Raw genomic sequence first — 25,672 nt, forward strand, 5'->3', positions numbered from 1 at the left:
GTGAGCTACAGCTCACTTCATCGGATGCATTAGTTGAGAAAATTTGTTTTTGTTAACATATATTTAAGCAAAACTCTTGAAATAAAAAGGTGTCTGTGTTAAGGATTCAGCACCCTTTCTCTTATAGGCAGAGAGTGTAGTCACAATACACAGCTGAGACCACTAGTGAGGTCTTGTTTACACTGGGATTTTCAGACACTAGTGCAAACCCCTAGCTTAGACATGGTGCATTGGTATAAAGGCACTGGTGCATGCTATGACTTGCACCAATGCAACACTAAGGGTTTGTCCTGATACAGATACAGCAGTGCAGCTATGTAAAAAATTTCAGTGTAAACAAAGCGAGTCCTCCAACAAAAACAGGGAATACAAGACATGATGTCCCTAATGTTTTGTCTGCTCATATTTTACCTTAGAAACGTTTTACGAAGGCACAAGCTCATTTCCTCATCCAGCATCCCCTTTGCAGATCACTTTTAAAGCCAACAAAAAGTTTAATAATGATCAGAAGTTAATTATTTTACAGGAAACAACCATTCAATTTATTTAGGGTGAAATACTACCCAACTAGCAAATAGCCTGAATGATCAGGATTTGTGGCAGGGCACTAAGTGAGAATGGAAATGGGTGGGAATCACACACACACATCTTCAGGGACCTCATAGCCCCACTATGGCGCTATTGAAGCCCATGGACTGGTATCGTGGCTGCAACTCCTATGTGAGGGTTTGGCGACACGGAAGCATTAAACCCCGGCCTCTTCTCCAATCCACCTGTTGCAGTTCCCTCTAAGCTGGTCTATTTGGAATTTTCATGAAGACATCTCTGCAGCACGCAGGGAGTGTGGAGGTACTCCGTGGAATTACTCCACTCCAATTTTCCATGTACGTCCCTCTACAGGACTTACATGGTGCACAGGGCATCACGCGGCACATCCGCACCTGGATCAGTTTCCCCTTCATAAGTAACTTAACCTCACTGCCAGGAACAACAAAAAGCTACTAAAGCTAACATCCCAAGTCTCGTATTTTTCCAATCAAAGGTCATTATAACTATAATTAGCAATAGATAGGTACTGAAATACCAATGGCTCCAACTTTGAAATGAGTATAAATATTTCAAGTAGCATATTAATAAGGCATCCATTAAAATCAATATTAACACAGTACAAAATATTCTTATTACATTTCCCTTTATAAAGCTCTAATGGTCATACGAATAGCTCCAGCATAAGGTGGAGTTTCCCCCCTTACAATGTCACTTGTATCACTAAAAAAAAGTTATAAAAATCAAAATCAGATGTGCCTTTTAAAGGAAAAAGGTGTTTCTCTATTGAATAAATATTATTCCAGTTAGTCTACCCAACATAAGTCTCTCCTGAGCTCTAAGAATTTTAAGATTTCTGTAGCAGGGCTAAGCAAGTGAGAAAAGGGTAAATAGTAAAGGTGAGTACTTGGGCAAGCAGATGGTGATTGTACTGTTCAAATGCTGGAGAAATGGCATAGTAGTTTAAATACACAGACTTCCTGGAACTACCAGTTAAAATCCCAGCAGAATGACTCAGTCCTTCATCCTTCTACATTAAACAGCCCGCTTCCATCTACCACGTGTTTATCTTTCAGTGGAGACCTTTAAAGAGTCTATCTGTTCTGCATCAACACTATAGAACACTTGGCACTTTTTGTAAGAGTTTGCGTTGGCCAAAATCTCTGTTCTCCACAGTACAGTGCAGCATACCAGTTGGCTACCACTCTCCACTCCAGAGTTGGCTGCATTTCAATGGAGTATTTTACATATGGACATATCCTGCCCTACTTTGGTGTCATATGTAAAGCTGGGGATGGAATGGGTATTTCTTATATGCACCTCTCATCATCTTAATTTCCATAAAAACGTGCAACTAAATGTCTGATCAAAAAATAAGGAGTAATAATGATGTGAACAGGCACATACAGTGTAGCTTTGAAAAGAAAAATAGGCACAGCCAGGAAGTATCACAGAGAAAATTCATCCAAACTCCAGCTCCAGGAACTAAGGAGAGGGTGTCCATATCTCCGTGACTCTGCGGGTGTGGGGGCAGTTCAGCCTGTGGCACAGGCTAGGGCAGCCCTAACTCACATTCCCAACTTTCATAGTATGTATGGGTCTTGCAGGAACAGGAAACAGCCAGGGTGCAGTAAGGCCATTCCTCTTTCTCCTATGGACTGTCTCAGAAACATCCCAGCCCTCAAATGATTATGGGAGTGATCCTGCAGTCTTTATTCAGGTTAAATTCCCACCAAATTTTTTCACTCAATTTAATAAAATCACTAGAAGTGACATATTATAGGTGTTGTAATGATGCTGACTCTGTTATATAAACACCATGTTAAAAAGAAAGATCTAATGACAATATTCTTGGATAACGGTTCTTTGAACAAAAACTAACTGGTGTAGATTTGTTTCTGATACTTATATGGCAAGGATTTGTAAACTAGTTAAAATTTCCTAAATAAAATAAACAAACAAATAGAAAAAAACCTGGAGTTTAACCTGAATAAAGACTGCGGGATAAGGCCCCATATTTCCAACACAGTTTTTACAAGGAGAAATGAAGCCCAGTTTTGTTAAATTGCTGGCAACCCACCTCTGCACAAGTTGCAAAACTGTGTATTTATTTACATATGAGAATATTCTAAGGCAACGCCCTTTTGCGGTTTCCTCAGTGGTAAAATGGCCCTATCCTCCAAATGCTGACAAGACAAAAGTAACTTGACAGATTATTCACGTGAATAATGTTTGTGCAGGTTTACATCACAGAACCATGAAATGTTCATTGGGTGACTATTTTTAAAGGACCTCAAAACATAAATGTTTTCAAAATCATATATTTTGTATAAAACAGTATTATAATTTACCCTGCAAGATCTTCAGTCTCTTGCTCTTGCAGAAACTGCAAGTACTGGGTTCACGGAAGAATGTATGTGCCAAGAGTATTATATCCACTATTGCAATAAATTCTTCATGGTTAAGGCTAGGACCTTTTTACTACATAAATGACCTTTGTTTATGTTTGCAGAATGTTATTCTAAAGTTTTATTGGATGCTATGAAATGTGTGTTCATTAATTTCTTGTGGATAAAAGAGGAGATAGATTTCAAAACCACATGTAAAAGATAACAGAATAGAGGGTTGTATTCTAAACAAGGGCTCAAAATAGCTAAACCCTAGTTGGTATTGTGATAATGGGGACAAGTCATACATCATGTGACGCATATACCCCACTATAAACATATATACAAATGTGAATTCAGTATAACCAGGATTAAATATGAATCACATGCTTAAGCAGAGAGGTTTTTTTTAAATCTGAAAGTCAAAGCTTTTTTTTATGGCACTGTAAATTTAGATTTCCTAAACTGTTATTCCTTGCTTTAGTTATTGGTACATTTATGGTTTGGCAAAATAACTCCTTTAAGTAAACTGAATATTTTATACATTTTAAATGCACTGATTATATTTAATAAAAGCCACTACTATAATTTTTATAAAACTTGGCTGGATTTCACTGGCTGGACTTCGGGTATTTTTAAATCCCTGGAGAGCTTGGTATGGAAAGTATCTGTTCACTATTATTACCAGTCTCTAATAAATAGTGTTGATGACCCTCTGAAACCTAAATTGTAGCTATTCCTCATATACCCATTCAGCACTGGGCATTTTGGATTCAGTTTATATTCAGCACTTGGCTCTGAAAGAAAGTCCCAGGCATCCACAAGAGCTGTAATTTCAGGCAATCAAGAGGAATGTTAATGGCCTTACACCATCAAGAGCCTGATTCTGAGAGCTGCTGTGCACCCACAACTCCCGATGAAGTCAGTGGTTTCAAAGTTTCAGCATTTCTCAGAAACAGGTCCAATGTCAGATTTTTTCTTCAAGGACCCATTCACAGTCCATTGTGTTCAACAGCAGCTTTCTCACTGCCTGCTAAAGGTGCACCCTCCACAGTTGCTGGAAGAACTAAGAAGGGAACAAAGCAGATAAAGCATAAAAATCATCATAAAGGAAATCAGACAGAAGAAACATTACATTGCATTAAAGTAATTACCAGAAATTAGGACTTCTCTAAAATATTCGCAACAGGCTAGATTGAGACTCAGCCCTGTGTCAAGGCAGCAGGTAGCTACACCGCTGAAGGAGGAGGACCAGGAAGAAACGGACTTGGAGAGCCACACAATTCCTTCCCTGCTCCCTTCTTGTTTGGGAGGAGAGTAAGTTTGGGTGAAGCTTACTCACTCCTTACTCCTAGCCAGCACCTCAGGCCAGCACACAGAGGGGAGCCCATTTCCTGCCCCTCCCCCTTTCTCAGGGTGGTGGTGGTGGAAATATTAAGCATGCAGGCTTTATGGTCTGTCCTTTCCCACATACCTCCAAAGCATTCAAAAGCAGCCATGGCATGGGGTCAAGAGGGGAGATGGTGGAAGGGGACATAGGAGAGCACATTTACTTCCCACTACTCCCCTACATGGCTCTACTTGTCCAATGCTGGCATTAGCATGGCACAGAAGAAGAATGCTATTTAAGAAGAAGATATACTTCAAGTACCTAAGTACAATAACTCACATTTCATGGAAAAAGAAAAGGAGTATTTGTGGCACCTTAGAGACTAACAAATTTATTTGAGCATAAGCTTTCGTGAGCTACAGCTCACTTCATCGGATGCATTCATGGGTATGATAGAGATTTTCCTTACCTTTTTTAAATATAGGGTACATTTTAAATATTTAATTACATTTTGGAGCCATCTGGTTACACAGCATTTATGGTGTAAAAGATAACACAATTAAGTGTGTTTGTTTGTTATATAAATAGGGAGCAGTAAAATAGAGGTAGGTTTTACTCCCATTATATTGATGGAGAAACAGTCCAAGAGAGATGAAATGTCTTGTTAAGGGCTCAAAAGTAGCTATTTTAGAATAGGATTAGAACTCAGGAGTTCCTAAAACCCACTCCTGTGATTAGACGACTATACTGTGCCTGTCTCTCACAGAAATGTGTTCTTTTTTTAATTGTGGGAAGGCAGTATTGTCTAGTGGTTAGAGGGGGAAATGGCAGTCAGGAGGAGATGAGTTTCTTTCCTGACTTGGCCACAGAGTTACTGTGTCCCCTCACTTATGACTAGTCACTCAGGGAAACTGAGGTATAGTGAGGCATGAAAATATCAAAGATCTTGAAGACTGAAGAACTTATTTAATAGTTATGAAGCATTTCAGTTCACCTTTAAATGAAATTTCATCTAACAAATGGGCTCCACATGGACACAGGTGTCTGCCTGCATGCATCTTATTGGAAGGTCAGGGCTCAGTTCATTAATGTTGTAAATCACCTTGACGATTATATTAAAAATCTTGCATTTCTATATTGGAAAAATGAGTTACAATACTTAACTCTTATTCATGAAAACCATCCAAAATGTAGGAAATTATATACAACCCTTCCTTTGGCAAACAATTTAAATAACTGATCTGTCATAGAAAAAAAGACAGATGATAAAACAGTTTAATTCTAATGGCTCAACTGTGGTGCTAAATCACAGTTCAGGATAGAAGGTAGCAAGGATGCACAATGGGCAGCAGCACACCATGGCCTACCTAAAGTAAGGGGGAACCAGATATTGCACCATCCAAGGACAGGGTGCAGTGTGCACCCTCCTAGAACAGGGTGGTTGTGCAAGTCAGTAAAGTGGAGCATGGCCCTGTCATCTCCTTCCCTATATGATGCAGCTAGTGTTGCTGCGGGAACTAGCTCTGAGCACAGCTTGCAATCTGTAAAGCTCAAATGCTGCCACTGAACCAGGCTCCTGTGTAAGTGCACAAGGGTGGGTGAGGAAGTTCCTTATATCCTCTCACCCCAACTTGTGCACCCCAGCAGGGATGGGCTGAACTATAACTCATTCTGAAAAATTTCTTACATTTGACAATAAACTAAAATATTTTGTAACCCACATCCCTCCCGGGTGTGCTGCCCTGTCCCCTCTAGTGGCACCGAGACCACTTAGCCATTAATGAGTCTGCTCTACAGCCTTAGCTAAGGGGCAGTTGGCTTTTAGTTCATGCAGTAGAGGATCATGCACTAAGCTCCAGAGGTCCCCGGTTCGATGCCGCCTGCCAACGACTGGGGTCCGTTGGTGTTACAATTTCACGCAACAAAAAGAAAAAAAATCCATTTTTATCCACCCCCCACTGCTTTGATAAACCATTTGGTCTCTCATTTCATCTAAACAAGCCAGGGTGTGTGACAGTTTACGGAACTGTTTGAGCACCCAGTGAAGTGTACATGGTTTCTCAACCACTGGGAACTAAAAAGCAAAAACAAGTATGTCAAGCAGCACACTTCCAAGCTGGAATGGTGGCCACTTCTATGGTTAACACCAACAATCACAAATAATTAAAAAAGGACTTTCATTAGCTTCACTTGTAGGGAGGGAGTGGGAGGAATGATGTGTCAAACTGCAGTCAAGGAAGTACATATGCCAACTGGAAAAACTGACTATAAACAGCTTTCTTACATAAACACAGAAGGAAGTAACCAACACCCTCAATTGTTCAGTAAGGAGTGGGGGGGGGGGGTGTCTGTAAATGCAACTAGAAAAAACAAACAAAACTGAAACAATTCCCGAATGTTCCTTCTGCTCATAATTATCCCCACAGTCATCGTTCTAATTCAACAAGGTGAAACTGCCAACAGGTGTTAGAATTTGAGGCACAAACGATAAAATTTAAAGACAAACGAAGTGCAAGAAGTCAAAATGGGCTAATCATAAAAATGAACAAATTTATGAGCATGATGGACTAAATTCTAGTGGGCTAGGCACATAAATGAGTGTCAGGAATATTGAGAAGGAAGCAGTGGGAGAACATTATGGAAGCTGGCTGAACTGGAGAGACTGCTATGTGGGCCCGTTGCAGTTTCCATTGTGGATTATCTAAACGGGGAATAGTCATGGTTTACAGTGGTTACATGCACACGCAGCCACCCAGACCAAATAACAGTCCCTGCTCACAGGTCTCTTAGCAGAAATAAAATCTTCAATGGAGCTACATCCAAAGGAGTGGTCAAAAAAGAATTAGAAAAGTTCATGGAAGATAGGGCCATCAATGGCTATTAGCCAAGATGGTCAGGGATGAATCTCGTGCTCTGGGTGTCTGTAAACGTCTGACTGCCAGAAGCTGGGACTGGATGACAGGACATGGATCACTTGATAATTGTCCTGTTCTGTTCATTCCCTCTGAAGTATCTGGCACCAGTGGGAAGACAGGATACTGGGCTAGATGGATCATTGGTCTGACCGAGTATGGCCATTCTATGGCCATTCTTAAATTCTTATGGACTCAAGCAGAGCTAATGTGATGCTACAAAACTATCCATACCATTTAGCCCACATCAGGCATATTTGTGACTTTTAAAAAACATAATGAGCCAAATCTTCTAGTTATGGGTCTGGAACTTATTAGCTGTTAATCAAAAAACAGTAGGGCAATATATCAGTATAAGCATATTCTGCCAACCCCTGATAATTAAAGAATCATTCCCTGCCCATCCACCCACTTATGTAACAGATCGTAAAACTGACAGATAGTCCTGTAGGAGTCAGGATTTCTAACGTATTGGTAGCAGCAAGGTTATGTTACTCTTATGGTTTCTTATCAGGGTTTTAATTTCATTTGCTTTCTGCATCTACCTTCTAAATCCCTGACCAATCTGAAACGGAGAAGATGTCAGTCATCATAAAGAAACGGTAGACACAAAAATGTGTCAAACTGGTTTTGAATTTTTTAAAATAATAATTAAAAGCACACAGTGCTAAGTGCTCACACCACACAGGCTTCCTATTTGGGACAAAGCTGCATCACTCTTCATCCTACTTCTCAGTCATGCCAAAAAGTTACCTTTGCTTTCCCAAAGACAACAGTGACTCATTGTAACACAACTTGTCAGTTTGTGCACTCAGATGGCTGTGGTGGCAGTTAAGAGCAGAGACACAGGTATGTCCCTTGACACTATACGTGTACTATTGGATAGAAAAAGTTAGGAGTTTCTTTGGTATATACTCTAAAATATAGAAAATAAAATGTTTAAGAGCTATGTGCAGAGGCAACTTTATGATAAATCTGCCTGTCTTCCATTTTAAATTCAAGCTCATCTCTGTCTAGAAGGTTCTACATAGTTCTGTCCCAGCTAAAGTCTCACTTCTAGCTATCACCTATTCTCCCACTTATACCTATGCTCAGCCAATTCAGCTCACCTTGTTGCTCCCCTGCTCTCCCATGTCCATGCCTTTTTTCATGCTGCACACTACACCCGACACACCCTCACTCACTCTGTAAAGCACACAGCCACACTCTCCCACTTCAAGTCCTCCCTCACAATGTAGTTCTTTTGGTCAACCTACGATCACTGGCCTTCACTCTGCTTTCACTCTGGACACTACCCCACATGTTAATAAGTTAAAATGCATATATAACAACAAGCATACCTCACAATCTTTCCCTGATCTAATTCATGCATTCCCTTACCCCCTTCCTTTCTTTGTCATCCATCCTTGCTATGTTGTCTAGTCCAGTCTAGTCTAGTCTATTCTCCCACCTCTACTCACGCTGTATAGTACTTTATTCCACAAATAATCCCATTGATTTCAGATCCCATTGATCTATGATGCAGAATAAAAAATAGTGTTCACAGAACTGATGTGTTTGCATAATTCCTCTTTCCCCACCTCTCACATGATCAAATCTTCTGCTATTCAAATTCCATTTTTGATGATGGAAACTCGCATATAAAGGAGAGGCGGTTTTTGACTAACTGGACCAGTTGAGCTATGTTTCTGTGCATGTGCTACAGTATCTTTTCTGCAGCACACCTACTAACCAGACAGGACACTGAGCAAGTGATGGTTTTGACAGCCAGAAGCTAATCAAGTGACAAATGATCAGGTTTCAACAAATAATAAAGCAGAATCCAGCTGTGAATTTGTTGGATGAAAATCCCAGCATCCCCCATACTATCTCATGCACATTTCAATTTATGGGAAGAAAACAGAGTAAAGGGATTTTCTCCACCCTTTCTCATGCGGGCCATAAAATAGATTTATTACCTATGTTATATTCTGTGTTTTCTCCTGAGGAAAAAGTATGGGAAGTGGTGGAACAAGTTTTTGTTGTGGTTGTTGTTATTTTTAATACCAGGATCTGCTTTATGATGAACACAAAGCCAAATTTTGAACCCTGTTCATATCATAAGGCCCTCCTATTTAATACTTTAGTCCAGGTTTCTCAACCTTTTTGATACCAGGGACTGGCTTGCTGCCTTCCTAAACTGTATCAAGGAGATCTCAGGGACCGGCGCTGGTCCATGGCCCAGTTGTTATGAAACACTGAACTAGTCACACTTTCTACCTTCTTAAATCTTGTAGCACTGCCTTTACATCTCAGTGGGGAAATCTACAACTGTTCTAGCTGCCTGAATGTGCAAAGTCTTTCCTGAGATTCCTATCTGGTACATTTTTAGAGGAGAATTCAGCCCCCGCCCATAATATCAAAGGTCTTTGGTTCCTATTGAAAAATTGTGGACTAACTCTCATACTGAGAGCATTGGTCTACATTCCTCCTCAGCTAATTCCGGTTCAGCTTCACCTCCCTACCACACTAAGTGACATGCTCACAGCACAGGTTGTCTCGCAACCGAGCGATAACAGATTTCATTCCTGCAGCGTAGATGAGACTGAATCATGTTTTAACTATGTTTCTGAACCCTGCTACAGCCTGGACTTTTGCTCAGTTTGGGAACACAGTTAATATGTCCCGTCTACACTGCAATACACGTTTTTAATCATGCCAAGAACTACCTTTTTGTTACTGGGTCCCCTTACTCAGTAGGATTTGCAGTGTACATAGAACCTAAATGTCCAATTTTTACAACGTGGTTCATCTAGCAACTGCAGTTTAATGGGTTATATTTTCTCCAGAAGGCAGACCTGTACTAGCTTCACAACGGTCAAAGACCCATCTCTTTGGAAGAATTCCTTTATACACTAATGCTTTACAGCAAGTCATATATGACTACCACCCAGCTAAGTTAAGCAGTACTGAATAAAGTTACCATAAGAAGCACATAATCAAAATGCATCATAACAGGACTTCTCAACAGGGCTTTTTGTGAAGAAAATAGTGGGTTTTTTTTCAGGAGGAAAAAAGGGGGATTTTATTCACGTTTTGAACTGTTATGTCTGAAGTACTTACATGAATATAACATATTTGGAAGTTTTTTGATACTAGAAATATTAGATTTTGAGATCATTTGGGATGACCTCATTCATGGCTTTCACACATGTAAGTAATACAGCTATGAGAAACTCAAATTAGTAAATCTTTTCTACGATACCATCACTTGCATGCTACTTCAAAGTATGTGTGTATATAAAAATTAAATATACATACTCATTCACACCACCACCATTTGAAAATAGGTTTGTTTGTTTAGCATTGTAATAACACAATTGATTCTGATTTCAGAAGTGGAACAAAGCATTAAATGACCTATATCACAGTGGCAATCTAGAGCGGTTTCATGGTATACAACAAAAGCATCAAGAGTCCACTTTTTGTCACATTCCAGTGTGCAAATACTACACTCAAAGGAAATTTTTCTTCAGCTCTCATCTGTGGCAAAAATTGAACAGTTTTTTCATGGATTTATTTTATTCTGATTGTTTTGTGATCACTTTTACTGCTCCATAGAGACCAACAATTTTGAAATTGCTCAGCAATTACAGTGGTTTTTGAGCAACTGCAATTTTAAACTCTTCGTTTGTAGTACCAAATGCATTTTAATGGGTCAAACTTTAATATTTAAAAAATGATCCATAAATCCACCTACATACATTTTTTGACCCAGAATGCTATTACTGCCATTTAACTTAAACTACTTTTTCTCTTTTAACATACACATGTTTTACTTAGGTTCAAAGTTGTGCAAATTGCAACATGACAGCATTAATAACTCAAAAGCAAAAAGTTCAAGCTTTGATTCGTCAGCATTAAAGTTTCCTTTAACACTGGAAAAATACATGCATCTTGGAAAAAGGGAATTGTGAGTATTGTTTTCATTGGCTTTTGTGAAGAAACTAGTTACAACTGACTGGTTCACAGTTCTTACTATTCCAGGTGAACTGTGTGTTGTTATGACTGGGCTTATGGAGAATTAGTATTCAAGTTGAAATATAAAAGGCATGCGAACACAAGACATGTTCTAGCCAGATATACTGCATGGTACAAAACAGGAAAATTGTTGGCTAGGAATGTAAGAACCCATAAAGGACATTGGTGAAGGGTTGGGCTGCAAAAGGTAATCTGTAATACTTTAAAATGCAATTACGGTCAGGGAAGTCATAATGAGTCAAAAATGACATCATCTTCTTCAGCGTGTTAGCTCCCAATGCATATTAAGACTTCAGTCTGCTGATTTTAATGACAAAAACCAGTTTTTACTCCTATTAGCACTGCAGAGCCATGAAAGATTGGGAGCTAGTTTCTATTCTGTTGCATGCATCAACACCATTAACAGTTCTGACTGCAGAATCTTTATCACGGACGTTGACAAACAAGCCAGAAGGAGCCCAGATTTTGTTTCCAAAATTATTTTGGTTATGAAAAAACATTTCCTTGTAAAGTGAGCTAATTTCATTAGGATTCATTAATAGACAATACAAGTACTACGAGACATCATTTTCAATAATTACAATTAAAAATTCTTGCAAAGAGAGTGTCCTTTTCAGTCTAAATAACTTAGGCCCATATACTTCCCCTGGTGTGCAGTACAGGTGAGAAAAAACCAGGTAGACCCATTCAGAGAGGGCAAGCAACTAAGTAAGATGTGTGGGATCCACGAAAGTATTCAGACACCTAAACCCCAGACTCAGGCACCCAAGCCCCTGTGTTAGGCACCTAAGTCCCAGTTGTAGCTTTGCTGCAAGCCACAAAACTCTCACCAAACCTCTAGACACCTCCCAGGTCAGTGCCCTAATGACAGGACTATAGAGTCATTCTCTCTGGACCAATGACTATTCAACTGTGGATACAAACTTAAATAACGCATCCACCTGGAAGGGAGGAAACCCCTCGTCTAGACCCCCTGCTCCATCAACTATCATTATTTATCCACAGCGGACCAGCTTCAACAGGAGAGATTCTGGAAATTATAAGATATGCCCCTCCACCTCCGGCTGTCTTGTGTGGAGTGAGATAGGTGCCTAACTCATTTCTGCAATAAACACCTTAGGCGCCTAAACTGCCTGATGCCAGGCAGTAGGTGGCCGTTTGTGCATCACTAAGCAGAGCTAAGCTTCTATCTTCAAGAGAGGGGAGGGGCTTAGCCAATAAGAGGTGCTAAGGAGAGGGAGGTGTGCTATCTTAGGTGGCTCCTCACCTAGTGGGCTTGCTTCTGAGGATCCCATTCTTGCTCCTCTCCCCATTCATTGCATTGGGAGCCTAGGTGCCTAACTCGGCCTTGCAGATCACAGTGTTGTTCCTGAATTTTCTAGGGGCCTAAAAGATAGGATGCCATGATGCTCACCATTGCAACACCTAAGTCCCTTTGTGAATCCTTCTTAGTTACACTGCTCCCTCTGACTGAATTCATGGAAGAAGTTAGTAGCGTTGGGATTGGGGGAGAGGAAAGGAGTAGAGGTGAGACAGGAACAAGCTGGGGTAGAAAGCCTATTCCTCCAATACTGCAGGCCGCTCTTCAAGAAATCTTGCAAAGAGGGAATTCTGTCTGAGAATATAGGGTAACAGAGGCTGGGAGCATGGGAAGGAGAATACGCAGATTCAGCAGTCCCTGTGGAATTACAGAGTTTAAACTTTTGTACACAAGGGGATAATACAGGCTATTTTAATGAAATAAAAATATCACCTATTCTCATTGTAACAAGTAAAGATACAAAAAAAAGAACGCAAATTTTAGATATGGGCAACTAAATATCAAATCTAAATTCTGCATCTGTGTGCTCAAATAGATAGGCAGGCCCATGAAATGACATTTACATTTCTACGTGATAATCTAAATGCTCATGCATCGTGTAGCCATTTGTAGACTGGGCTTCACCTACTTTATGCATGATCTCGTAGCATATTGCTCAGTTGCTGTAAAATCAGGCAGCCAGTAGAGGGAGCAAAAGTAAATAAAAGCATATTGTCAAAACTGTGACAATATCAATGAGGCTCCTAATGAGAAAGTACAGCAAAGCCATTACAGAAAAGCAGATGAGGAGAAACATTCTTTACCAAATGGAAGATGACAAATCTAGCAAGAAAAGAGTATTTTCCAGCTTCTGAGAGGGATTAGTAACAGGTAGTAAAAGTTTCTGGGTTAAATTCAATCCTTGTGTAACTAGGGGCAATTCCACTGACCTCAGTGGAGTTCTGCCTGGGCTAAATTTGATACTAAAAAGCTATAATGTACCAAATATAATAATACTTTTTATGTTTGTAAATGCTTTTCATTTGAAGAGCTCTAAATACTTTATAAATTAGTACTGTATTACTATTACAATTTTCCAGGTGGGAAAATTGAGGCTTATAGAAGTTAAATTACATGCCCAAGGTCACAAAGTAAATTAGTAGCAGAGTTGGGTACAAACCCAAGAGATTACATTCCCTGTCCCACCTTGCTACAGCCAGTAGACCACACTCTTCTTCAAGCTGCAATGTCCCTTAATGGCTAGGAAAATCCTCCTAGGTCATCAACCTTACTCTTTAAAAAACCTGACAAAATACTCATTCTTGTTCATCATAAAATAAATGCACAGAGATTACATTTCTGTTTGGTATTTGTGGCTCACGGATATTAAAAAGCTGAGGTGATATATTCTAAACTCAGGCAAAAGGCATTAGCATCACCAATGCCAGCTGCTAGAAGAAAGAAATCATTACACAGAGGCTCTCCAAAGATGCTCTTTCCTCCAAATACCTGCAACAACATTTTGCAGGAATATTTCAGAGCAACAGTTTAACTGTAATTACAAAGACCTGGATGGTAATCAAAATATTATTATTTCACTCTAGTATTATCGTTATGTAGGACAAAGATACTAGGCCCCTCACAAACATTTGTCCTGTGAAGTATTTCCCCATCTCCAGTTACTCTTCCTCTAGTTCAAAACTCCATGCATTTCTGTCAATATTATTAACTAAAATGAGAATATGAAACAAATTAAATGTGACCATCTGTAGGGATACATTAAGGCAGGATCTAAACCACACAGTCAGAGAGAGGGATCCTAGAGGGAACACAGTCAAAGATGGAGTAGCAGACAACAGCCCAGTGTCCATCTCACTGCTGCCAGCTTGTTGTCTCTTATGGAAGGAAGCTCAGAGGCTCCAGATTAGGAAAAAACCTAGAATCCATCCACAGGGAGATAGGAGTGGGAGGGAAAATCCATGATATTATCTGAGAAGGTGATGTGAGGCATGGTTCTTAAATATTGATGAGTCCTGATTTCATTTAGCTTTGAATTAATCTCTGATGGTATAATTGTGCAACAAGTTAATGTTATTTAATATTTGTATTGCAGTAGTGTCCAAAGGCCCCACTGTGCATCAGGACCCCTTTGTGCAAAGCATTAGGTGCCATGCAAAGACCCTGACCCTGCTCCAAAGGGCTTATATATTGAACGTATGTACAGTCAATGTGTTGCCTTGAAGCAGGGCTGCTAGACAGGAAGCCCCATAGGTTTCATTCCTGGCTCTTCCATTGACTAGCTGTGTGACTTTCCACAAGTTGCTTCACCTCTCAGTGCCTCAGTCTTCCCATTTGTAAACTGGAGATAACAATTTCACAGAAATGTTCTGACAATTAAATTAGGTCATGCCTGAAAAGCAACCACCGTATATTGATTCACCAGTAATAGTGACACAGGGCCCTTCAACCCCTCTCCCAGCACAGAGGTCACCCAAGTGGCGGCATCGCACAGTCCCTCTTCCCCTCAGAAGAGATAGCAACCCAGCACCCCCATATATCGCATAGGAGTCCCCCCACCAGCAACACGGATCCCCTCAACACTACCCCTGACAGCAACGGAGCCTTCTCGCCCCCACGGAGCCCCCCTCATAGCGACACGGACCCCTCACCCCCCACAGAGCCCCACCCCACAGCGACACGGACCCCTCACCCCACAGCAACACAGACCCCTCACCCCCACGGAACCCCACCCCACAGCGACACGGACCCCTCACCCCCCACAGCAACACAGACCCTTCGCCCCCACCCCACAGCGACACGGATCCCTCGCTCCCACAGAACCCCCACCCCACAGCAACACGGACCCCTCACTCCCCACAGAGCCCCCACCATAGCGACACGGACCCCTCGCCCGCCCCCCCCACAGCGACACGGACCCCTCGCTCCCACAGAACCCCCACCCCACAGCAACACGGACCCCTCACTCCCCACAGAGCCCCCACCATAGCGACACGGACCCCTCGCCCGCCCCCCCCCCACAGCGACACGGACCCCTCGCTCCCACAGAACCCCCACCCCACAGCAACACGGACCCCTCACTCCCCACAGAGCCCCCACCATAGCGACACGGACCCCTCGCCCGCCCCCCCCACAGCGACACGGACCCCTCACTCCCACAGAACCCCCACCCCACAGCAACACGGACCCCTCACTCCTCACAGAACCCCCACCCCACAGCAACACGGACCCCTCACTCCCCACAGAGCCCCCACCATAGCGACACGGACCCCTCGCCCGCCCCCCCCCCCACAGCGACACGGACCCCTCGCTCCCACAGAACCCCCACCCCACAGCAACACGGACCCCTCACTCCCCACAGAACCCCCACCCCACAGCGACACGGACCCCTCGTCCCCACGGAGCCTCCACCCCAGAGCGACACGGACACGGTGGTAACGTGGATCCCTCCCGCCCCGTGGTAGCACTGACCGGCTCCCCAGGTGCTCCCCGAGCCCGGAGGTAACGGACACACAGAGGGTCTTCACCAGGCTGCCCGCGGGAGGGAGACGCGGCATCCCTCCGCTGCCTGGGGGGACTAGGGGAAGGGAAGGGAGGAGAACGAAATGGATCGGTCACGCGGCGCTCTACTACCTACACCTAAAGATTCATTGGGGGACCAGACAGAGGCAGCAGAGCGTCGAGCCCCATGATAAGAAATCACGTGACGCGCTAGGTCCCCCCTCCTCCTCCTCGCCAAGTCTGCGATCGCCTCTCTCTTGGGGAGAGCGGCGGGCATGCGCCGTGTGGCCTGTGTGAGGGGCCAGGTGGCGCGAGCGGGGAGGTGGGGCCCTCCTGTGAGGGAGCCCGGATGATTACGCCGAGCAGCCCGAGCGTCTCCTAGGCTCGCTGCCGGCTCAGGGCTGCACAGACGGAGCCCGGCCCTGGTGCTTCCGGGGGGTGCCGGGCCGGCTCCGCCCCCTGCAGCAGTATGGGGCGGGGGATGTGGTACTTTCTGCAGCAGCAGCCGCCTTGGGTTATGGCGCTTTGGGGCGCCCTTGGCCCATTAGTTTTTGTCAAGGGCCAAATTTCTTGGTCAAGGTCCGGACTCCTGAGAAAATAATAATAATAAAAAAATGGAAAATAAAATAAAAATAATAAAAGTAAATAAAGTAAATGAAGATCTGGCAGTCTGGGTTGGACCCGGGGTCTCCCTCTTGACTACCCCTGCTTTGGGGTATACATAAGTTATGTCCGTGTCATTTACAACAATCAGAAGGGGACCCTGGGGGGGAGGAAGAGATTCCTTGTTTCTCCAGCAACCTGACACCCTAATTTTACCTCTTACAGTTTACAGCCTGATGTATGGACCATCATCTTATACCCCCGGTAATGCTATTTTAAAATCCACTTACTGAAGGTAAATAAAACTGCTTAAAATCCAGTGGGGAAGTTAGTTACCCATTATCACGTTGCAAGAGGAAAGCTTGATTTTTCCCCCTTTCCGTAGAAATAAAGACATGAGCTCCTGCCAAAGATACCAGAGTAAAACAAACAGTCGCAGGGATTAATCCATTATTAGTTGGCAGTATCATTCGCGGATGGTGTAGTTGGGTGGGAAAAGCTTTGTTTTGTGATCCTCTGTGTTGTTTCCTTTTACAAACCAAATTCACTCCAACATCTAAAGTAAATAAATTAACAGTTTGAGAACAATAAGGTTATCCGAGGCCAAAGTGAGGAAATAAGGGCTGTGTGCAGCTGCTTGGTGCTTCTGCACAAAGCAGGCTGTCCAAGGTTTCTCAAAATTGTCTACTGATTTTGGGATGACCCATTTGAAAGACCCAAAACAGATCCAGTGTTTCAGAAAGAGCTGAGCACCTGCCTTCTGAAAATTAGGCTTCTTTAAAGGTGTCTCACCCCTAACCCTAAATCACTTTTAAAAATCTTGGCTACAGTCTTTCCAGGTCTGATTTTTCAAGCCAGCTTCCCAATTTGGAGTTTGCACATAATTTTGTGGGCAGTCAGCTTTCAAAATCTGTCACTCTGTGTATTTACCTTTTAATCAGTCACTGATGGCTCAAAATACACAAGCAACCACTATACTCAGGGTAGTTTTCTAGAGCTATATCTCTTATGGCCAAGAATTATAAAATAATACTTAGCACTCATATAGTGTTTTGCTGACAGTCATCCCTTTAAATACATCATCCCTGTAAATAGTAGAATCACAATTTTACAAAGAGAAGAATTGACGCAAAAGAAGTGAAGTGGCTTGCCCTAAACTGAAGGAATCACTATCAAAGAGAGAATTAGAACTCTGGATTAGCTGGCTCCTTTTCATGGACTCAGGATAATAAGACCACACAGGAGGTCAAGGTCTCAGAAAGCTTGATTGAGAGGTCATTTTGAAAGTACTTCTATCACAGTGATGGGCACAACAGAAAGCCCTGAAGGAGATAGAATTCAGAGTACTGTACATTCTATTAAAGGCACATTGCCAAAGTTATTAGACCAAGAATTAACCTACCAGACAGACATCTTCGTAAATGTTTTCATAAATCTGCAACTATTCTCTTCTAAAGGTCTGTCTAGTAGAAGCATTGTTAAAGGTTCTGTGTGTTCCGTTAGTTCTGAAGTGTCCACATGCAGATATTTTATTCTTTAAGTCCTTGCTGATGCCTGGCCACAACACTGACTGGTTGGCCAGTTCACAGCATTTAGTTAATCCTTGATATCCTTCATGGATGAGGTTTAGGATTTCTCCTCTCATTTCATTTGGAATTATGATGCAATTGCCGGTAATCATGAGTCCATTTGACTCAATTGTCTACACACCGCAGAGTAGTCTCTTGTCTCTTCCTTAGTGTCCTTTAGATACATTGGCCAGCAGCCTTCCTGAAGTTGCATGTTTGTCAAGGTTTTTTTTGTTGCTGGTGTAATCTCTCATATTTAGCAATTGGGTTAAATGACATTAACCTTAGCAATAGACTTTGGCATCCCAGTGCTGCTTGATCCAGGTCTCTTCTGTTGATGCGGGTTACAAACGATTTCTGGTCTGTTATCAGCGTAAATGAAGCCAGTTCACGCAAAGATCTGAAAAAGTTCTCACATGCCCATAAGCTTGCTTGGCACTCCTTTTTAATCTGTGAATATCATTTTTCTGCTTCTATGGGTGCGCGAGAGCAAAATGCAACTGGCTTCCACTCAGAGCCATGTTGTTGCAACAATACACAACCTAGGCCATAGCTGCTTTACCCTGTACTGACCATTGTGGGTTTATTCTTAATTTGGCCTTCAGAGCCAAGATGTGCTGGGCTTTAACAGTTCATTCAGTGTACAAAGGACTGATAGAAGTCAACCAAGGTCATTTACCATCCCCAATATATATCTTGGTTCTGGTACATTAGTTGGTGCATTCAGTTCTCTAATTGCTTTGACTTTCTTCAGTTAAAGATGGAATCAGTCCTATTTGTTGTCTGTCCCAAAAATTCAATTTGGGGTAGACAGAAAATGCATTTTTCCTTGTTTACCTTCAGTCCAGACTGACTGACTAGATTTAGGAATACTGTCCATGAAAACAACAACTTCATTTATGTTCATCAACAGTTCTGCCATCTTTCTTTGGAAAATTTTAGGTGCTTTGGTAATCCCAGAAAGTAATATTCAAAAGCAAAATGTCCCAAAGGATGTGATTAATATAGTCAGTTTAGCACATTCTTTGGATAAAGGAATTTGGCAGAATTTACACAAGGCATCCAACTTGGAGAATAATATAGCTCCTTTCACTTTGGGGAGGAAGTCATCCAGTGTTGGGAGGATATATTTTTCTCTCACAACTGCTTCATTAAGTCTTTTAAGATCCACACAGATTTTTATTTTTCCATTTTTCTTTATAACTGGTATCATTGGCACATATCATACTGTTGGCTCAGAGATTTTCTTGATTATGCCAATCCACTCCATTCTTTTTAACTTAGTTTCCACTTTATGACATAACGGGCTAGGAATCCTGTGAGTTGTATCTACAGTAAATGATTCAGCATTGTCTCTTAAGGTTATTTGTACTGGATCTCCTTTCAAAAATCCAGTATCACCACCTGTTTGCAACTGTTGTTCCTTTTTTCCTTCTGTTTCTGTTCTTAGTTTACTCCTGACACCATGTCATGTACTTCTGTACCAGATATGGACTGGTCACAGAGCTTGCTTATACACTCCAGCTGTGTTCATCATAACATAAGATTCTTTAATTATCTGCCAGGTATGGTGGAGATTCCTTTAAATAAGGAATTTTACAGTGTCACCTAGTGGTCAAACAGTGTAATACAGTTTAGCATTCCTTGATGAAGTGAGCTGTAGCTCACGAAAGCTTAAGCTCAAATAAATTTGTTAGTCTCTAAGGTGCCACAAGTACTCCTTTTCTTTTTGCGAATACAGACTAACACAGCTGCTACTCTGAAACCTGTAATTTTCCAGGAACTCTGTCAGCTGATTGATTCACTCAGGGTTTCTTTGTCATTTTTGTCACTTCTAAATAAAAGAGGTAATTTGCCTCCTATGTGAGGCTGCGACCCATCCTAATTTTTGTGAGATAATTTCATGTAGTCCTTTAATGGCAGGACCATTAAGCTAACTGTCACAAAACATTTCAGTCCAGCACAACTGCTATTAGACATTAATTTACCATTGTTGTCTTGCAGAACAAACTACTTAAAGTGACAAGTTGACTGGTGAGGCAGAGAGCAATTAGCACCAGTTTTGTTAAAACAGTAATTAATGAGCCGGTAGAAGAGCTCAACATATTGGGCAATAATTAAATGACCAGACTAGTAAATTGAAATTCTGCTGTTATAGCAGAAATACTGTATGTGGGACTGTAATTGAACTCTGGGTTTCTGGTGACATTCTGAGCTATACTCCCAAAACAGCTGTACTGGCAGTCTGAAGACAGTTCAGAACCCAAGCTAAGTCCATTGCTCTGTAGTTGACAACTGTGGAGAAAGGCATACTACTCCCACCCTGGAAAGTGGGAGTGTCTCATATCATTCTCCAAATGCATTTAGGCTAACTTGAGGATGGACATACTTCCAGCCTTCTTAGCCAGAGGGATGGTTGCTATGATGCAAGGCTCAGTGATGGGCAAAATGGGACAGATCCTCAGAGCTGCAGCAAGGAATAAAAAGTGAAGAAACCGTGTTTCATTTGTTTATGACACCAGATCACAGAGGTGAAAACACCACCCTTGTTTTATGTAGCATTTCAGGGGTAGATTCTCAGCTAGTGTGAATTGCTCTAGTTCTACTGAGGTTCAGCTGAGGATCTGCCCCATAATCTGTATTCTTATAATTATGCTTTGTATTTCAATGCAGTTTATCTAAGGATCTCACCTTTGAAAGCTAGCATGACTGTCCTGACAGATAAGCAATACTCTTTCCTGGTTATAGAGGGGCAAACAAAGGCATACAGGGTGGGATCCACAGAGATAGTCACCTAACTCTCAGGTTTTAGGCATCTAAGTCCCAGTTATGGCTTCACTGAAACCCACAAAACTCTCACTGAACCCTGTAGGCATCTACATTCACTTGGCCCCTAAGCTTCTGCCTGTGCCTATGCACACTGCTGCTTCACTCTAGCCATCTAGGTGCTTGCCTCCCACCTAAACCCCAGAGCATTACACAAAGCAGGGAAAGACAGGTGTTTGGCCACCCAAGTCACATACAGAGCCCAATTTGATAGTATCTGAGTATGCCTACTGGATAGGGTCCCATTCTGCCAGAGAACAAGGTGCCCACCTTATAACTTTTATCCCAGTGATTAGAGCACTACTTTGGGATTTGAGAGGCCCAAGTTCGATTGCCCCACCTCTGTGCCAGAGCGGGGAAGAAGGGAGAGCCCTGTTCAAACCCTATCTCTCAGGAACATGTCCTAACAACTGAGCTATGGATATTCTGATGTGGCCTCCCACAATCTCTCCTGTTGAAACTGTTGCACTCTGGATAAATAATGACAAAGTGGCTAGAGCAAGTGGACTGGACCCAAGGTCTCCCACACGAGTGCCCTAACCACTGATCTACAGAGGCATTCTCTCCCTCCAGCCCAATGACTATTCCACTGTGGATAAATACTTAAATAGTCATTGGGCCAGAGGAGTAGGCTGGTAATTTTTTCTATTCTAGTTGGGTGTGATAAGACCCTATCACTGTGGTATTCTGGTCCAGGAATCTTGAATCCTCAGTCCAACTACTACAGCACCCTCTAAACATATTTACATGATTAAGCAACCTCATGGACACTAGTGACCTTCTGTATTTCTCATTATGAACAATTTGTTAAATAGAGACGATATCCTCAGCATTGTACAATGCACAAATAGGATTCATGTATTATTGTCTTAATTCATATCACTTTAGAAAAAAGAGACTTAAAACTGCAATTTGTTGCTGTAAAATTTATGTATTATAAAACCAAATGGTCACTGTATCCTGAGGTTTTCCATTTGTTAAAAAAATAGTGCATTAGAATATGATGCAGTTAGTATTCCTTACAGTCTCCTTGAAAATTAAGCATCCCCTTTCACAGCACAAAGTTAATGAGTTGTGTGGCAAGACAAAGTGATTAGTGGGCCTCTTGAATGGAAGAATTCAGTTAATTAAGCATGAAATAACATAAGCAAGAATTTATTGCCGTTGGATGCAATTTGTAAGTTAAAGTTACAAGTGTTTACATGTTATTGATCATCAATAAGACACCCCAAAACTAGCTGGATTCAAAATTTTGAAAAACAATGTATACATCATGGACAAAATTGTACCTGTAATATTAATATTAAATGTTTACTGTGAGCAAGCTTCAGTGTCTGAGGTGCCAGTCCTGCATTGGGTCCCATTCTATGTGTTCCTGATATCAGGCTTTAATTTAGATTATCCATAAACAGAAACCTGGATATACTTTGCACAGAAATATCTCCTCTAGTTTTTTAGTGATAAGACTTTAGTCAAATAAACCCTCCAATCTATTATCTTCAGAATAAACACTCTATTGTGGGTAGTCCCCAGCTTCTTAGGTAAAGCTTTAGGTTTCAAATCCAAAAGACACACTGTGTCCTTTTAATAATTTAATAGTGGAAAACCTTTATTTGCCCATGCCTGTGGTGTTATGGAGGTTTTCAAGGATTCTAGGTTTAGGTTTCGGGATTAGGTGAAACTAGAGTTCCTTAAACCTCTTTAGAGGTTTGGGATTAGGCCTACATCAGGCCTAATACAGCCTTTCTGTGCAAAGCTAAATTAAACAGTAAGAATAGTTGTTGCACCCTGAGTCACAGGTGTTTGGCAGAATACCAGAAAACATAAAGGAACCACTGGAAGAATCATGAAGGCAAAGCCATAGAAACATGAGCATTAGATAAGTACTGGAGTATCACTTGCAAATGTGGGGTCTTTCAGAATGTGCTTCTAAGTGATTTTAAGGCTGGATATCATTTTTATGGGTGTCTCTAGCATGAATGTGAGTAAATTGAAGATCTATTGTGCAAATGAATCAAGGGTTTTTATTTGGGTATCACATTTTGTTAATTGCTGCCTGTTTTATAGCAAATGTATATTAAAATTTGTCAAGCAGCTGATATCACATAAATTGTACTCTTTCTCTGAAGCATGCACAGCCCTGACAGCATGTGCCAGTTCATAAGCAGAGGAACACAACAGATTTATGCTTATGAGTACATCACCAGATCTGATTCGGCAGTCAGAGACACTTGATTTATCAATGATAATGGATTCATTGGAGGAAAAAGTTTAGTAGTATAAGCGCGAGGGTTAATAAACCTAGACTCCCTGGCCTTGTCGATACTGAGGATTATCAGCAATTTGTGACTGACCACTAACCTTGTCTGCACTAGAAATATTTCTCACCATTGCCAGCACCAGTTCAGCTCCACCACTGGCAATGTTAGTGCAGACAGGGCAGTCAGTCAGAGACTGAGATGAGTAGATTTCACTGAGCTGAATAAGAGCAGCTCACTCGTCTCCTAGCTATAGTTGCAGGCTGTCTTCAGACTCAGGCTGAAAGTACTGCAGCAGTTTATACTCTCTTCAGATTTCAGAGCTGAGGTTCAGCTGAGATTCAGGAGCATGATTCTGTGGATGTCCTATACCAGAACTGGTTCATTATAGGCAGTGAACTGAGACTACAGTGTCATTTCATAAAGGACATCTGTCCTTATAAGGTAACCACTTTTAATCACTAACCAACTCAAATCAAAGGTGATAGATTGGTAAAACGATACAGAGCCCATGAGTCAGTCAGCTCCCCCCCCCATCATTTTGAATGTATTTTTTTCCCCCAAATAAATTGGTGGTGAAAAATAGTGATTCTCTGTCAACACAATTAGAAGTATGATCTAAAGTAGTGCTGCATTTCATAGCAATCAGTAGTGAAAGAGAGAGGCAAGTGATACATGACAGTTTTGTTTTGTCATTCTATGATTGTACAGGTTCTCAGGAAAGGAGTTAAGGTAGTAAAAAAAGAGTTCCAAGAGGATACATGTGCCGTCTTATTTTGACTACACTGGGCTGCAATTCAGCAAAGCATTTAAGCACATGGAATCAATGGTAAGTAAATAAGAGTGAAAAGATAAGCACTTGCTAAGTGCTGAATAGAGACAGGCTGTTGAATTGGGGGCTTAAATTGTTATACCCATTTAAATAATTTTTGCCAAGTTAAAAAAAGAAAACATGATGAGTGGGATGTACAAATTTATCTAATTTTCATTGTAAAAATGTCTATTATTCAGAAAAATCACCTATCCCTCAAAATAATGCTTGCACATTTCCTAACTATTATTTGCAACTTTTTGACAAATAATTCACTCAGATGCATCCCATATTTTATGTTTGGCCTCCAAACAAATGAATAAAGAGAAACAAAAGAGCAAGACTATTTTCCAAATAATACATCCTCTCAAATCAGAGGAAGATAAGAGGGAGGCAAATTGAAAAGATTTAACATAACGATATAAAATATTATTTATGGCATGGGAGCTGCCCCGGGCTTGACTTTTAGATGTAAGTTCTTCAAATAAGAGAATTTCCCCCCTCCTTCATGGGTGTGTAAGGAAGGACAGAGGGAAATATTATCAACTATCCAGTCAAGGCCATAATCTTAAAATAAATGAATAATGAAAATGAAAGTATTAGGAACCAAGGGAGGCTGAGTGGGAGTCCTGTTTCATACATGACTGCTCTACTCCTGAAAAGAAAAAAAATAGTATATAAAATCACCTCAACCTTAAATTAGATGGTTATTTGAGCTTGAATAACAATCCTGTGTCAAATATGCAGCTGGTTCCACTGGAGTCTATGTTACAAAACCACAACATTCTGAGTCCTAATCTCAGTCAGATAAAACAATACTGGCTCGTTACTCTGAGTCAGCACTTTGAAAGCAACCTTTGAAAACAGCAACACAGTTAGGTCTCAGAGCTGCTGTTTATACAGCTTTGGAAAACGGGGCCCCACCTTTCTTTGTTGGAAACATGCTGTAACATTTAGAATTGGGTTTTCTGCGTGGTGGAAGGTCTCCCTGTCTAGTGTTAGCCAAGTCGATTGAAGTTGGTAGGGACTTGGGCTTTCCTCCCTCTCTCCCAACCGTGATTCAAAACAACAACAAAAAGTCTAGTCAGAAAATTTGAAGTGTCCCCAGCATAAAAATTACATTAGCCCCTGGAGCTTGGTGAGATTCAAAATAAAGGGCAGGGGAAAAGGGAAAAAACCCCAGAAAATCCAAAGCAGAAATGAAGAATCCTTCAGCTCAAATTAAAGTGATAAGCAGGGGCGTCATTTGCGATGAGGTAAGGGGAACATTTGGTCCCCCACCCCAACTTTTCATACATTTATATACTTCATGTCTTCCACTCTTCCCTCTCTCCCACCCCCAGACTTTGCATGATATAATCACATGTAATGTTCTATATACTAACAACTCTAACCCCCTCCCATCCCTGAATTTTTCAGAAATGTTACCCCCAATGATAAGTAACTCCCCTGTGGATTAATTCAAAAGTATTAAAGCCAACACAGTGACATTGCCTCGCCTTCGGGGTCTGAATCAGCTCCCTCTGACATGAGTGTAAACAGTTTAAAAACCCCACTGAAATCAATAGCATCGCACCATTTTAATCGGTCCT

General features: G+C 41.5%; 1 protein-coding gene across 5 annotated transcripts in view; it reads right to left on the reverse strand.

Moving 5' to 3' along the window:
- The window catches only part of GNB1L (G protein subunit beta 1 like), a 56,945-nt gene extending 40,548 nt beyond the window's left edge, over positions 1-16,397 (reverse strand). The window contains exon 1 of one of the 5 annotated variants that reach the window (XM_084648692.1): positions 16,151-16,397. In XM_084648692.1, coding sequence (XP_084504818.1) covers positions 16,151-16,291 — 141 coding nt within the window. In that variant the 5' untranslated portion in view covers positions 16,292-16,397. The other 4 variants (XM_084648695.1, XM_084648696.1, XM_084648693.1 and 1 more) reach the window with 4 other exon arrangements.
- Between the last annotated feature and the right edge of the window lie 9,275 nt (positions 16,398-25,672).

The sequence above is a fragment of the Lepidochelys olivacea genome (genome assembly GCF_965140295.1).
Source record: "Lepidochelys olivacea isolate rLepOli2 genome assembly, chromosome: 15".
NCBI lineage: Eukaryota > Metazoa > Chordata > Testudines > Cheloniidae > Lepidochelys > Lepidochelys olivacea.